At 42.9% G+C, this 13,391-nt stretch overlaps 1 protein-coding gene across 1 annotated transcript; it reads right to left on the reverse strand.

Moving 5' to 3' along the window:
* Window positions 1-11,618: 11,618 nt before the first annotated feature.
* Window positions 11,619-12,725, reverse strand: LOC141679618 (uncharacterized). The gene has a single exon (XM_074486072.1). It carries the CDS (start codon window positions 12,723-12,725, stop codon window positions 11,619-11,621), a length of 1,107 nt encoding a protein of 368 aa, XP_074342173.1.
* Between the last annotated feature and the right edge of the window lie 666 nt (window positions 12,726-13,391).

Below are 13,391 nucleotides of genomic sequence, written 5' to 3' on the forward strand. Positions count from 1 at the left end.
TCGGATAATCCTGGATGGACTAAAGAAGAGGATCGAAAAGTCAAGAAATAACTGGGTGGATGAGATACTTCCCATATTGTGGGCCTATAGGACTACCTGTAGAGTCACGACAAATGTAACTCCTTTCATGTTGGCATATGGGGCGGAAGCGGTAGTTCCCGTGGAGATATCACATTCTTCTCCAAGGATTCAGGCTTTTGATGAGAAAGAAAATGAGGAAGGGCAAAAGTTAGCCCTGGATCTAATCGATGAAGTACGAGATAAAGCACACGCAAAGATAGTAGAATATCAGAAAAAGGCTTCATTCTACTACAACCTAAGGGTTAAAGAGAGGTTTTTCAAACAAGGTGACCTAGTCTTGAGAAAAATAGAGGCTTCTGGTGTCGGCCAGAAAGGAAAGCTTGCCCCAAATTGGGAAGGGCCATATAGAGTCAAGAGCGTTCAGGGTAGAGGAACCTACAAGCTGGAGACTATGGATGGTTTTGAAGTCCCGAGAACCTGGCACGCACAAAACCTGAAGGTTTACTACGTGTGAGATGGTCGAAGTACGATTTTCACTCGTCGGGATGGCGAGTAGGTTGAAAAGCACCTTGAAGCTTTGCTTGCTTAGGATTTATATGTTTTAGTTTTATTACTAAATTTATTAAGACTTGTGTAAGGGACGAATCCCAGACAATTTTATGAAATTCATAAGTTCTTCAAAGTATGTTTGTGGCCTAACAAATAAAAATCAAATGCATGGATGCAAGCATAAAAGGTGATAAATGAAATAGATCTGATAGATGTTACAAAAGTTTGATAAATAAAGTCTCGAAAATAAAATAAGCCACGCAGGGCTGAAAAAGCTCTAAGGAGCTGAAGTACCCTCGGCATCCATATCATCGTCCTCTCCACTCTCGCTGGATGTCTCTGTCGTCTCGGAGGAGGAGGAAGAGCTGTCGTCCTCAGCAGGTCTGGAAGAAGACTCGGGAGGAGGAAGGAGTGGATCCTGAGGAACATGGTCGGAGACAACTACTCGGGTACGAAACCTCTGTAGCAAAGCCTCGTCATCAGGACAGATATAGTCCGCCGGGTTAATATCAGGACAAGCCTCGTTCACGGTCCCAAGGGCCGTGTCCCAACCAGTCCTAAAAAACTCGGGAAAGACTGAATCATCCCTAATCCTCATAGATTGGGCAAACTCCTCCGAGTCCAGATAGTTGTCTATAGCCTTATCCTTATCCGCCCGAAGTACCACCAGCTCGGCGTTAGACTCTCCGAGTTCTTCCTCCTTGCGCTTGAGCTTCTTCTCCAGGGTAGCATACTTCTTCTGCTGCCTCCTGAGGGCATTATCGGCCTTATCAGAAGCCCGCTTCCATGATTCGGCTTGCCTCACAGCGCCTTGAAAGTAGGCGTTAGACTGAAACAAAACAATTAACAAAGTATAAGGCAAGAAAGTGCTACAAGAACGAGAAATAAGTTTAAAAAAGAGAAGGCATACCGAAGCCAGAGATTGGGCTCCCATGAGCTTAATCCTCTCAAGGTCAGGGGTGGCCACCACATCAGTAAAGTCCTTTGGAGTCACGCTATGGTAGGACCAATCCCAAGCATGCTTCGTGGAACCAACCACGGTATCCCCTCGGCGGAATCCCCAGAGAGGCTGAAAGGCGCCTGTAGCAGCAGCAGCAGGGGCAGCAGCAGTGATAGGAGCATTATGGCCCTCAGCTCCTTCAGTTGAAGCCTCCCCCATAGGCTCCTTGTGCTTTCTCAAGAAGATAGGCTCTGTCGCCTTTCCTCGGGTGTCTAGGCCTGCTAACCGAGCTTTCTTCATCCTAGCTGTTTCCTCGACCAAGGGGACATTGTCCTCGTTAATCTCTTTAGCAGCTGAAACAAAGCAAAAGACAAAATAAGTGATGTTAATAATGCGTGGAATAAAGAAAAATTGAGAAGGGAAGAGAAATACCCTGTTGAGAAACAGAGGATAGTCCCACATGAATCAGGGAAAACTCTTCTAAAAGAGTCCAGCTGGTGGTGGTGCCATCATCCTGAGTGAGCCCATTATAAATGATAGTTTCTTCAGGAGTTAAGTGAATGGATTTGAGGCTACCATCACTGACCTTCCCGAAGGAAGATCGAAAGAGCGTGCCCCAATCGCCATTCTCCCAACGTAACCCGACGAAACTATTCCTCCAATTTGGATTATTATCAGGAATAGAGGCGCTGTTAAAGATATGTTTGCTTTTGGGCCTTTGTTTGACATAAACCCAGCCACAAATATTGGAAGAACTATTGTAACATTGAAAGACTTTCCTAAAAACGGCTACAGAAAGAGGAAAGCCCTCCCTAAGACAACAAACCATAAAACATAGAATATTCCTCCAGGCGTTTGGAGGAAGCTGACACGGGTTGATTTGTAAGTCAGCCAAAAGATGAGGGATAAAAGGATGGAAAGGGAACCTAAGCCCAGCATTAAGGGCGTCGGTGTAGATGAAGAGAGTATCAGGCCTCCAGTGGCAAGTACGGTCACCACCAGAGACTGGAACTAGTCTAAAGGGGGGAGGGACGTTATAACGAGCATTTAGTTTATTGAAATCTATGTTATGCCAAGTATTACAGTGATTAAAGGAGTCGAGATGTGCAGTGGAAGGATATTCATCCCCCCTAGTGTTAATCATATCGATCAAAGACATATACGAAGAACGAATATCGATATCCTTACCTCGTTTTGAAGCCGAGGCTATCTTTGCCGCCCTCTCGGAATTCTTGTCAGCCATTAGAAAGCTAGAAAAAGCCTGAAGGAGAGGTTGGAAAACTAAAGGAGGGATTTGAGAGAGGAAAGGCTAGAAAGTTGGAGGAAGGATGAGAAGAAATTTGTTGGATGATTGAAGAAATGAAATGAGAGGTGTGAGGAATCACACTCTCATCCCACCTCTTTATAGCCAAGAAGAAGGGGATTTGGGCCTCAAAAAAGCCCATATGGGCCCAAAAATGGAAGGATCTGGAATGTTCCAGAATATTTTAGAAAAGTCTTAGAAAAGTCTTAGAAAAGTATGGAAAAATCTGGAATGATATGGAAGATTCCAGAATATTCTGGAAGTCAGGCTTAAGAGATCAAGCCCAACCCAAGTTTGAACGGGCTTTGGAATTAAAGCATGATAGAGGCCCAGTCCAAGAAAGCCCAGAAAGAGGGCCCAATTAGTTGACAAATAAGGCCCAGATTTAAGAAATAGGCAAATGAAGCCCAGTAAGAGGATAAGCCCAGTTAAAATGAGCTCAAAAGAATACAGCCCAGGATAAGGGCCCAAATCATAGAAATATGCAAGAAATTAATAGATTACAGACCAATTCGACCAGGAAACACAAAGGAATCCTGATCAAAACTCCTGAGGTCGAAATCTTGTCGATCAGGGCTGAAAAATAAGCTTAATTCGACCTGAATTGAGACTCATTCGACTAGAAATCAACTGAAAACCCTAGTCGAAACAATCCTGCTCGAAATAGCTTCGACCAAGGCAAGAAAGGCGGCTAATTCGGTCAAAACAAAGAATTCTGACCTCAAACCCTGACCAAAAAATTTTCTGGTCGAAAAAGGGAAAATAGCTGTTTTATTCGATCAAGAATGGCAGAATGTTTTTGACCCGGTCGACCAGGAAACCAAATAAAATCCTGGTCGAATGAGCCCTGCCCGAATTTGCATCGACCTGGGCAACAAATGAAGGTTAATTCGGTCAAAAACGGAGATCCTGACCGAAAAGGGCGAAAATCCTAGTCGAAAAAAAAAAAAAAAAAAAAAAAAAAGGGAAAAAAATCCTGGCCGAAATTCGACCAGGACCTCTGCTCGAATATTCCTGCTCGAATTTCCTTCGACCAGGGCTGAAAGAAGGTTAATTCGACCAGGATCCTGGCCGAATGGATTCCTGGTCGAAAACTGTATTAAAAAAAAAAAATCAGGAAATTCCTTAAAATAATTTTTGAAAAATGTTAATATTTTCAGAAATTAAGGAATAAATCCAGAAATTAAGGATAAAATCCTGAAATTAAGGAATAAATCCAGAATTTAAGGATAAATTCCAGAAATTAAGGAATAAATCCAGAAATTAAGGAATAAATCCAGAAATTAAGGATAAATTCCAGAAATTAAGGAATAAATCCAGAAATTAAGGATAAATTCCAGAAATTAAGGATAAATCCCAGAAATTAAGGGAAAAATCCAGAAATTAAGGAAAAAATCCCGGAAATTAAGGGAAAATTCCAGAAATTAAGGATAAATCCCAGAAATTAAGGGAAAAATCCAGACATTAAGGGAAAAATCCCGAAATTAAGGATAAATCCCAGAAAAATAAGGAAAAATCCCAGAAAAATTAGGGAAAATCCCAGAAAAATTAGGGAAAATTCCAGAAATTAGGGAAAAATCCCGGAAATAAGGGAAAAATTCCTGGAAATCAAAATAATTCCTAAATAAAAGGAAAAATTCGTTGTAAACGTGTAGGTCGCTCCACACTTTACGGAAAAACGAAACCCTGTAAGGGAACAAATAGACCTAACTTCTGCGAAACCTATTCAATGTTTCCCAAAAGTTGGGGGGCAAATGATAGGGATAAATAAATTATGATTGTATAATTAAATACTGCATTAATTGTACAAGCTGTGGGCTATTAGGCCCAATAAAAAGATATATGAAACTCAGACCAGAAAGGTTAAGCCTGATGGACCAGATCAGGCCTGATAGAATAAAAAAGGCCCAAAAGCCCTAATTATTAATTAATTTCGTAATTAATTAATAAGGGAAAAATCAGCTATTGAGAAGAGTCCCGATAAGGATATAAATCCTTATAGATTAGCCTCAAGGGGACCTAAAAGGATAAGGGATCAGCTTCCTACTTCCTAGGACTCCTAAGTCTATCCTAATTCAAAGGCTTGTCCACCAAGTCTCCTATACCAAGTCCAATTCAAGGACCACCAACATCTATATAAGGGGTCTCACCCCCACCCTTGAGAACTACGTTTTTTGACTTGATCCTTGGCAATCAGCAAGGTACGTAGGCATCTTGTTAAGGCAGATTGAGTCACGAAACACAAGAGCAGTCAAATCGAGCCTTGGAGCTCACGTTCCTTAGTATTAAATACAGCAATTATATATAGTAGTTTTAATCCATAACACTATGGATGTGTAGCTGTGGTGGGGTTCCTACAAAATAACACCGGAAGGGGGGTTTTTGGTTCTGCGGTGCCTCCGGTGTGAGAGTAAGAACTCGTTTTTGGGAAAAATGAAGATAGATATGAATGAAGGGTTGCTGTGTGTGTATATGAATGTGAGAGAGTGATTAACCCCAAAACCTCGCCTTCTTGGGCTATTTATAACCCAAGGGTAGGTTTTGGGGTTGGTACCTTTAAATCGTAGCCATTGATTCTGGGAGCGGAGGACACCTGGTTGGAATGGATGCTTTACACGTGTCAGTGCGGGACTAGCTGAGAAATGTTTTGAGGATCCTCTGACACGTGACATGATTATTCCCATGATTAATGTGTGACAGTTGTCCCCATCATGTGCTTGGGCCAGTGTCTCACGTGCTGGGATTTATCAAATTGGGCTTGCGGGACTGGGCCAGTCAGGACTGGTAGTGTGCATTACTAGACTGAGTTGGGAGTCCGGGACTAGTCCTTCCGCGAGCTATATGGAGTTAGGAGTCCGGGATAAGGCCCTGCGGGAGCTATATGTACTAGTCCTTCCAGGAGCTATATGGAGTTAGGAGTCCGGGACAAGGCCCTGCAGGAGCTATATGTACTATCATGTGCCCCCCACTTCCTTATGCAGATTTTTTGGACGGGGGAGTAAATTTGGGCTTGTTTGAAGAATGTGAGCTTTTGGTTGTTGTGTCTTAAAGAATTTGTGCTTTTCTTGCCCCCAGGCCGGATTGCGTTGGGTTCAGCAAATCAGGACTAAAGTGGTTGTCTTTAGAAGGATTTGAGCTTTTCTTGTCACTGAGTCCGGATTGCATTGAGTTCAGCGAATCAGGACTAAAGTGGTTGTCTTTAGAAGGATTTGTGATTTTCTTGCCCCCCAGTCCAGATTGCGTTGAGTTCCGCGAATCAGGACTAAAGTGGTTGTCTTTAGAAGGAGTTGAGCTTTTCTTGCCCCCCAGTCCGGATTGCGTTGAGAGAAGGAGTCCGGATTTGGAAGGATCTTCAGCTTTTCTTGCCCCTCAGTCCGGATTGCGTTGAGTTCAGCGAATCAGGACTAAAGTGGTTGTGTTTAGAAGGATTTGAGCTTTTCTTGCCCCCAGTCCGGATTGCGTTATGTTCAGCGAATCAGGACTAAAGTAGTTGTCTTTATAAGGATTTGAGCTTTTCTTGTCCCTCTGTCCGGATTACGTTGAGTTCAGGGAATCAGGACTAAAATGGTTGTCTTTAGAAGGATTTGTGCTTTTCTTGCCCCCTGGTCTGGATTGCGTTGAGTTCAGCGAATCAGGACTAAAGTGGTTGTCTCTAGAAAGAGTTGAGCTTTTCTTGCCCCCAGTCCAGATTGCGTTGAGAGAAGGATTCCGGATTTGGAAGGATCTTGAGTTTTTCTTGCCCCTCAGTCCAGATTGTATTGAGTTCAACAAATCAGGACTAAAGTGGTTTTCTTTAGAAGGATTTGAGCTTTTCTTGCCCCCCAGTCCGGATTGCGTTGAGTTCAGCGAATTAGGACTAAAGTGGTTGTCTTTAGAAGGATTTGTGCTTTTCTTGCCCCCCAGTCCGGATTGCGTTGAGTTCAGCGAATCAGGACTAAAGTGGTTGTCTTTAGAAGGGGTTGAGCTTTTCTTGCCCCCCAGTCCGGATTGCGTTGAGAAAAGGAGTCCGGATTTAGAAGGATCTTGAGCTTTTCTTGACCCTCAGTCCGGATTGTGTTGAGCGAAGTGGTCCGGACTTGGAAATATCTTGAGCTTTTCTTGCCCCTCAGTCCGGATTGTGTTGAGCGAAGTAGTCCGGACTTGGAAGTTGAAGCGGTTTTGGGGATTTTCCCCCCAATGATTTGAATTGTTACAGTTGTCTTTTTTCAAAAAATGTGTTGTAATAATGACTATTCATTAATCAGCGTTTACGATGGGTGGTCAGGATGTTGCCACGTGGCGTGGCCTTTTTATTTTCACCATGCCTATAAAAGGCGCCCCTTCTTTCTCTCTTTCTTGTCTACCTTTGGTTTTCTCTCTTTGTTCTACTTCTTGTTTTCTTCTTTTTCTTCGTTGTTTTTGTCGTTGTCACTATTTGTTACAGGAGTTCTTGGAGGTTCGTGGTTGTTCCTTGGTCGTCCCCAATCACTCCATTATCTCTGTCTTGTAAGCTTCATTCTTTATTCTGTTTTCCGATTGATTCGTATGTTGCTTTTGTAGTGTTTTTGTGTTTTTATGTTTGGTTGCTGTTGAGTTGTTGTGTTTATGTTCGTGTATATGTATCTATATGTTTTTGGGTATGATTTGGTTTTTGATTTTGGTGGATAGTGTTTCTGGAAGTAGGGTTTTTTGTTTGGGTCCGGACTTTGATGCTTAGTCCGGACTGATGTATTTTTGTTACTAGGTTTTTGTTGTTTTTGTGTTATTGTGACCTTTGTGTCCGGAGTAATAGGTTAGTTTTAGGGGTTTGTAGTCCGGAGTAGTTACTATGTTTTGGGTATTTGTTTTGGCTTTTGAGCTTGGGTCTCCGGACTGTTTGCTTTTGACTTTAAATAAAATTGAACATAGGGTAGTCCGGACCATATAGTTTTCAAGATAAATAAACTGTAGGGATTTAGACTAACCTTTATCACTTGTTTTAGGTTTATGGTCTGGACTAAAGCTCGTGCCAAGGCCTACATAACTTGCTATCCGGGGCCGTCTGGTTCAGATCTTGAGTCTTCTAGTGATTCTGAGTGGATTGAAATGGGTAAGAAGGCGACGACCTCTGATTCTGAAGCTATAACTAAGCTATCTATAGCTCGGATTTCCTTTAGGAAGGTGCCTTGCACTCCGGAGGGCTTATGGGTTGATATGCCAGGTTACTTCATCACCAAGAGTGATGAGATAGAGAACAACTTTTACTACAGAAGTATTAAGTCCGGGTATGCGAGGCAACCTAACGCGGGTCCGGGGCGTTACAATAAAGAAGAACTTGACAGGACGTTTATGGATATTATAGTGGCCAAGGAACACTATAAACTGAAGGATGAGTACGCTGCTTTAGATCATGCGGCACAGGACTCGTCAGTCCGGGCTGTGTTTCAGTTGGACCCCCAGATTGAGTGGAGGTGGTCGGAGCCGGATGAGCGGATTTATCATAGGCAAGCTAATGGGCTTATTCCGGTTTGGTTGGAGCATCTCCGGTCCGGGTGGAATCCGCACTGGCACTTGTTCCTTAAGCATTTGTGTAAGTATGTGTACAAGATTTCTCCGATGTAGATAACGCCGAATGGTATAAAATGGATGACCTGGTTTATTGCTTCCTGCAACCAGTTCAAAGTTCAGCTGACTTTCAAGTTATGGCATCATATCTTCCACTTGGTCCGATCTAGCCAGATGCCTTTGTATGAGCTTCGGTTCCGGGCTCCGGAGTGCGGTTATGGTGGCTCTTATAGGCCCGTAATTCAACAGTCCTCTTTAAAGCACTGGAATGGGGAGTTGATTATGCTTAGGGGTTTAGATTTGCATTACCTTCCCCATGTGGCTGCTGAGGGAGTCCGGACTCGGTTCCGCAGGAATGTTCTCCGGGGAGATGCTATCCGGATGATTTTTTCCTTTTGCGAATGTCTGGGTTTCCAGATGACCCGTGACACTTTCATGATTCACCGGACTATGCATAGGCTAGGCTATAAGTAGTTTGGTTTTGTGTCTGGGCTATTTATGTGTTTTGTGTCCAGACTGCTTATCTGCTTTCTTTTGTTGTGTCTCTTTGTAGTTTTTTGACTTGTGTTTTTTGCTTTATTTTGTGGCAGGCTTACCGCATTATAATCCGGATATGTCTTCTTCTGCGTACAGTGAAGCACTTAAAGGTTTGGCCAAAGCTTTCAAGCTTCTAAAGAAAGCTGTTGTTGGTGGGTCCGGATCCAACGCTTCTGCGGAGGAGGGATCCCAGAGTAATGCTGTGTCGAGGCCGAAGGATGATGTTACTGAGAGAGTTTCGGAGAGGGATGTTGAGCTGGAGGTTAGTGATGAGTTTGAGAACCTTGAGGATCTTGGGCCTATTGGGGAAGTTCCGGGTGTTGAGTCTGGACGAAAAAAGAAGAGGCTCCGGACACTGGGGATAAAACCTCCCCGGGCTGAGAATTTCGAAGCTGGTTCTGGGTCCGGAGCTGGTAAGGGAAAAGGCTTGGAAGATGAAGGTCCGAATACAGGCAGTCCGGAGCTGAAAGTTAAAGTTGCTCGCTTCATGGCCAAAATTCCTTCGGAGGCTGATTGAAAGAAGATGAACCTGGCCGGATTCGATGCCACTATGAAGGAATGCTCCCGTCTCTGGGGTCAGGTACATTGTCTTCATGTTCTTGTTTCTTCTGTTTATTTGCCTTAGACTAGTTTTCTAAGTAATCTATTTTCTACAGCTTGGTGGCTATATGGCTGGATCTGCTTTTCTGGCTTATAATGAGCTTAAGGATGCCCGGACTGATATTGCTGATAAGGACACTGAGATTGGTCAGCTCCGGGATCAGATCATTGTTAAGGATACTTCTCTGTCCAGACTGAACAAGCACCTTACTGATGTCACTACCCAGGCTGAAAATGTTGAGAAGGAGGTTTCTGATCTTAAGTCCGAACTAACTGAGCTCCGGAGGCAGATGTCTGCTGTGAGGCCGGAAGCTGAAGTCATTGAAGAGTTCAAGAGATTCGAGGAATATGATAAGGCCATGGCCAATGCTGGTGCTCCGAAGATTGCTCGTTGCTGGGTGATCACGGATAGGCACATTAAGACCAACCCGGAGGCTGCTTGGGACAGCTTCGTTCAAGAATTTATCAAGGCGAAGGAAGATATAGAGCTTGGATTGGGTGAGTCGGAGTCGTTCGATGGCCCTTGTCCCAGTTTCCTTCCTCCTAATGCTCCGGGGTCTTGATTTGTTCTGATCTGTAACTTTGATTGTGCCTTAAAACTTTTGATACTTTGCCGTTTGTAATACTTTTGATATTTTTTTAATATTTGCTTTTATTGCTGCTATTTTGCTTTGCTATTGTAGTTTGTTTTTGCCTTAGAAATTTTTTTCTAAGTTGTAGTTTTGCTCTAGTCCTGGACTCATATCTAGTCCGGACTAGCGGTTAGCTTTTTCTTAGAAAGTTAATTCTAAGTGAAAATGATTGCACGAGTCCGGACTAGTAGATTGACCGGACTGGTGGTTGGGTTTTTTACTTAGAAAATTAATTTTAAGTAAAAATAGTTGCACTAGTCCTGACTAATAGCTTGTCCAGACTAGTGGTTAGCTTCTTTACTTAGAAGATTAATTCTAAGTAAATATGGTTGCTTTAGTCCTAACTAATAGCTTGTCCGGATTAGTGGTTGCTTTTTAGTTAGAAAATTAATTCTAAGTAAAAATGGTTGCACTAGTCCTGACTAATAGTTTTTCCGGACTAGTGGTTAGGTTTTTTACTTAGAAGATTAATTCTAAGTAAAAATGGTTGCACTAGTCCTGACTAATAGCTTGTCTGGACTAGTGGTGGCTTTTTAGTTAGAAAATTAACTCTAAGTAAAAATGGTTGCACTAGTCCTGACTAATAGTTTGTCCGGACTAGTGGTTAGGTTTTTACTTAGAAGATTAATTCTAAGTAAAAATGGTTGCACTAGTCCTGACTAATAGCTTATCCTGACTAGTGGTGGCTTTTTAGTTAGAAAATTAATTCTAAGTAAAAATGGTTGCACTAGTCCTGACTAATACCTTGTCCAGACTAGTGGTGGCTTTGATAAATGTACAGAGGGAATGCATTTCATTAATCATTCATACAAAATATAAGGAGAAACAAATTGGTTGCTTGCCATATTGGCTACAAGATTTTGATTGCTTTGTTTGTTCTCCTACTGGTAGAATTTTCTTAGCATTAGTCCATGCCAAGTATTTGGGACTTCTGAGCCATCCATGTTCAGGAGTTTGTAGGTTCTTGGCCTCAGGACTTCTTTGATCTTGTATGGTCCTTCCCGTTTGGGCATTAGCTTTCCAGTGTTTGTGGGATCTGATGCTTCTGTGTCTCGAAGGACTAAGTCTCCAACTTGGAAGTTTTTGACTCTGGACTTCTTACTGAAGTGCTCTCTTGTTTTCTACTTGTATTTTTTCATCCTTTTTACAGCTTGGTCCCGGACCTTATCAACTAGCTTCATGTTTGTTCTGAGTCCTTCTTCATTTGCTTCTTCTTCAAAGTTTATTGCTCTGTTAGAAGGAGATCCCACTTCAATAGGAAGCATTGCTTCTGTGCCATAAGCTAGTTTGAATGGAGTTTCTCCTGAGCTTGTCCTGGGGCTTGTACTGTAGGACCATGGTACACTTTGTAGTTCTTCTGGCCATTTGCTTTTGCTCTCTTTGAGTCTCTTTTCAGTACCTCAGAGCAGGATTCTGTTGGTGACTTCTACTTGGCCGTTTCCTTGGGGATATGCTACTGATGACTTTTTGTGCTTGATTTTGTGCTCCTGAAGGTAGGACTCGAACCGATGAATTAGGGTCCATTGTCTGATACTAGGACTCGTGGTATCCCGAACCTCATCAAAATGTTGTCCATAAACATTATGCAGTCTTGCTGATTAATTGTTCTCATTGCTTTCACTTCAACCCATTTGGTCATGTAGTCAATTGAGACTAACAAGTACCTGATATCTCCTTTGGCCCGGGGAAAGGGTCCCATGATGTCAATATCCCAAACAGCAAATATGATAGGTGACAGCACTGAGGAGGGTAAGACTGGGCTGATCTGGGACACGTTGCTGAAGAGTTGGCATTCCTTGCACTTTTTCATGAACTCTATTGCATCCTGATGAATAGTTGTCCAATAGTAGCCTTGTCTTATGATCTTATAAGCTAGGGACTTTGCAGACATGTGATCTCCGCATATTTCTTCATGTACTTCCGCCAAAAAGTACTTTGCTTCTTCCGGGCTGACACATTTCAGGATAGGAGATGAGAAAGTCCTGCAGTAGAGTAGTCCTTCTTCGAGGAAGAGCTTGGCTGCTTTTGCTTTTAGACTATGGGCTTTTCCTTTGTCTTCAGGGAGCTCTCCTTTATCCAAGTAGTTGATGAAGGGATTCATCCAGTTCTGGTTGCTTTCGATCTCCAAGATTTCTCCGGATTCAATAGATGGTGTGTGGAGTTCTTCAAAGTAAACTGAGCAGTCCAGATCTGATGAGTTCCGGACTAATTTGGATAGAATATCAGCTTCTTCATTTTCTTCTCGACATATCTGAAGGACTTGATGGTTTGGTATTGAGGCTAAGTAGCTTTGAACCAGTGCTTGGTACTTTGACAGAGTAGGGTCCTTTGTTATGTGTTCTCCATTTGTTTGCTTGACCACTATCTGGGAGTCGCTGTAGATTTTTAAGTCCTGGACCCTCAGAGTCCTGGAGAGCTTTAGTCCTGTAATCAACACCTCATATTCTACCTGATTGTTTGTTGCGGGGAAGCTGAAAGATATAGCTGTTTGAATCGTGAATCCTTCAGGGCTTTTGAGTATGAGTCTGGCTCCCGACCTTTCGCTTGTTGAAGAACCATCTACTTTCAAGGTCCAGCTTTCCGAACTTGCATCTTTTTCTAGCTCCGGATCCATGTCCATTGGTTCTGGCTCTTCTTCTGGGAAGTTGCATTCGATTATGAAATCTGCAAGTGCTTGAGCTTTAATGGCAGTCCTGGGAATGAAGCTTAAATTGAACTGGATCAACTCCACAGCCCAATTAACAAGTCTTCCCGAGGCATCTGGCTTGTGAATTATTTTCCTTAGGGGCTGATTTGTCACCACTCTAATTTCTCTTCCTTGGAAGTAGTGCCTGAGTTTTCTTGAATTTGTGACTAAGGCAAAGGCAAACTTCTCCAATCTTGGGTATCTTGTTTCTGCGTCTTTGAGGACTTGGATTATGTAGTAAACTGGTTGTTGTTTTCCATTCTCTTCCCTGATTAGGGCAGCTCCTACGGCTTGTGCTCCTGCTGACAAGTATAAGTAGAGAGGCTCTCTTGACTGAGCTTTAGTTAGGAGTGGTGGATGAGAGAGGTAGGACTTGATTTCCTCAAATGCCTTTTGGCACTCTGGACTCCAGTTCACCTCTTTCTTGTTGCTTGCTCCTTTGGGTAAATCAAAGAACGGTAAGCACCTTTCTGCTAGCTTTGAGAAAAATCTCCTAAGTGCTGCTAGGGATCCTGCTAGCTTCTGCACATCTTTTTATGTCCTGGGAGCCCTCATCTCCTGGATTACTTTTATCTTCTCCGGATTGGCTTCTATGCCTCT

This window comes from Apium graveolens, chromosome 8 (assembly GCF_009905375.1).
Source record: "Apium graveolens cultivar Ventura chromosome 8, ASM990537v1, whole genome shotgun sequence".
Classification (NCBI taxonomy): Eukaryota; Viridiplantae; Streptophyta; class Magnoliopsida; order Apiales; family Apiaceae; genus Apium; species Apium graveolens.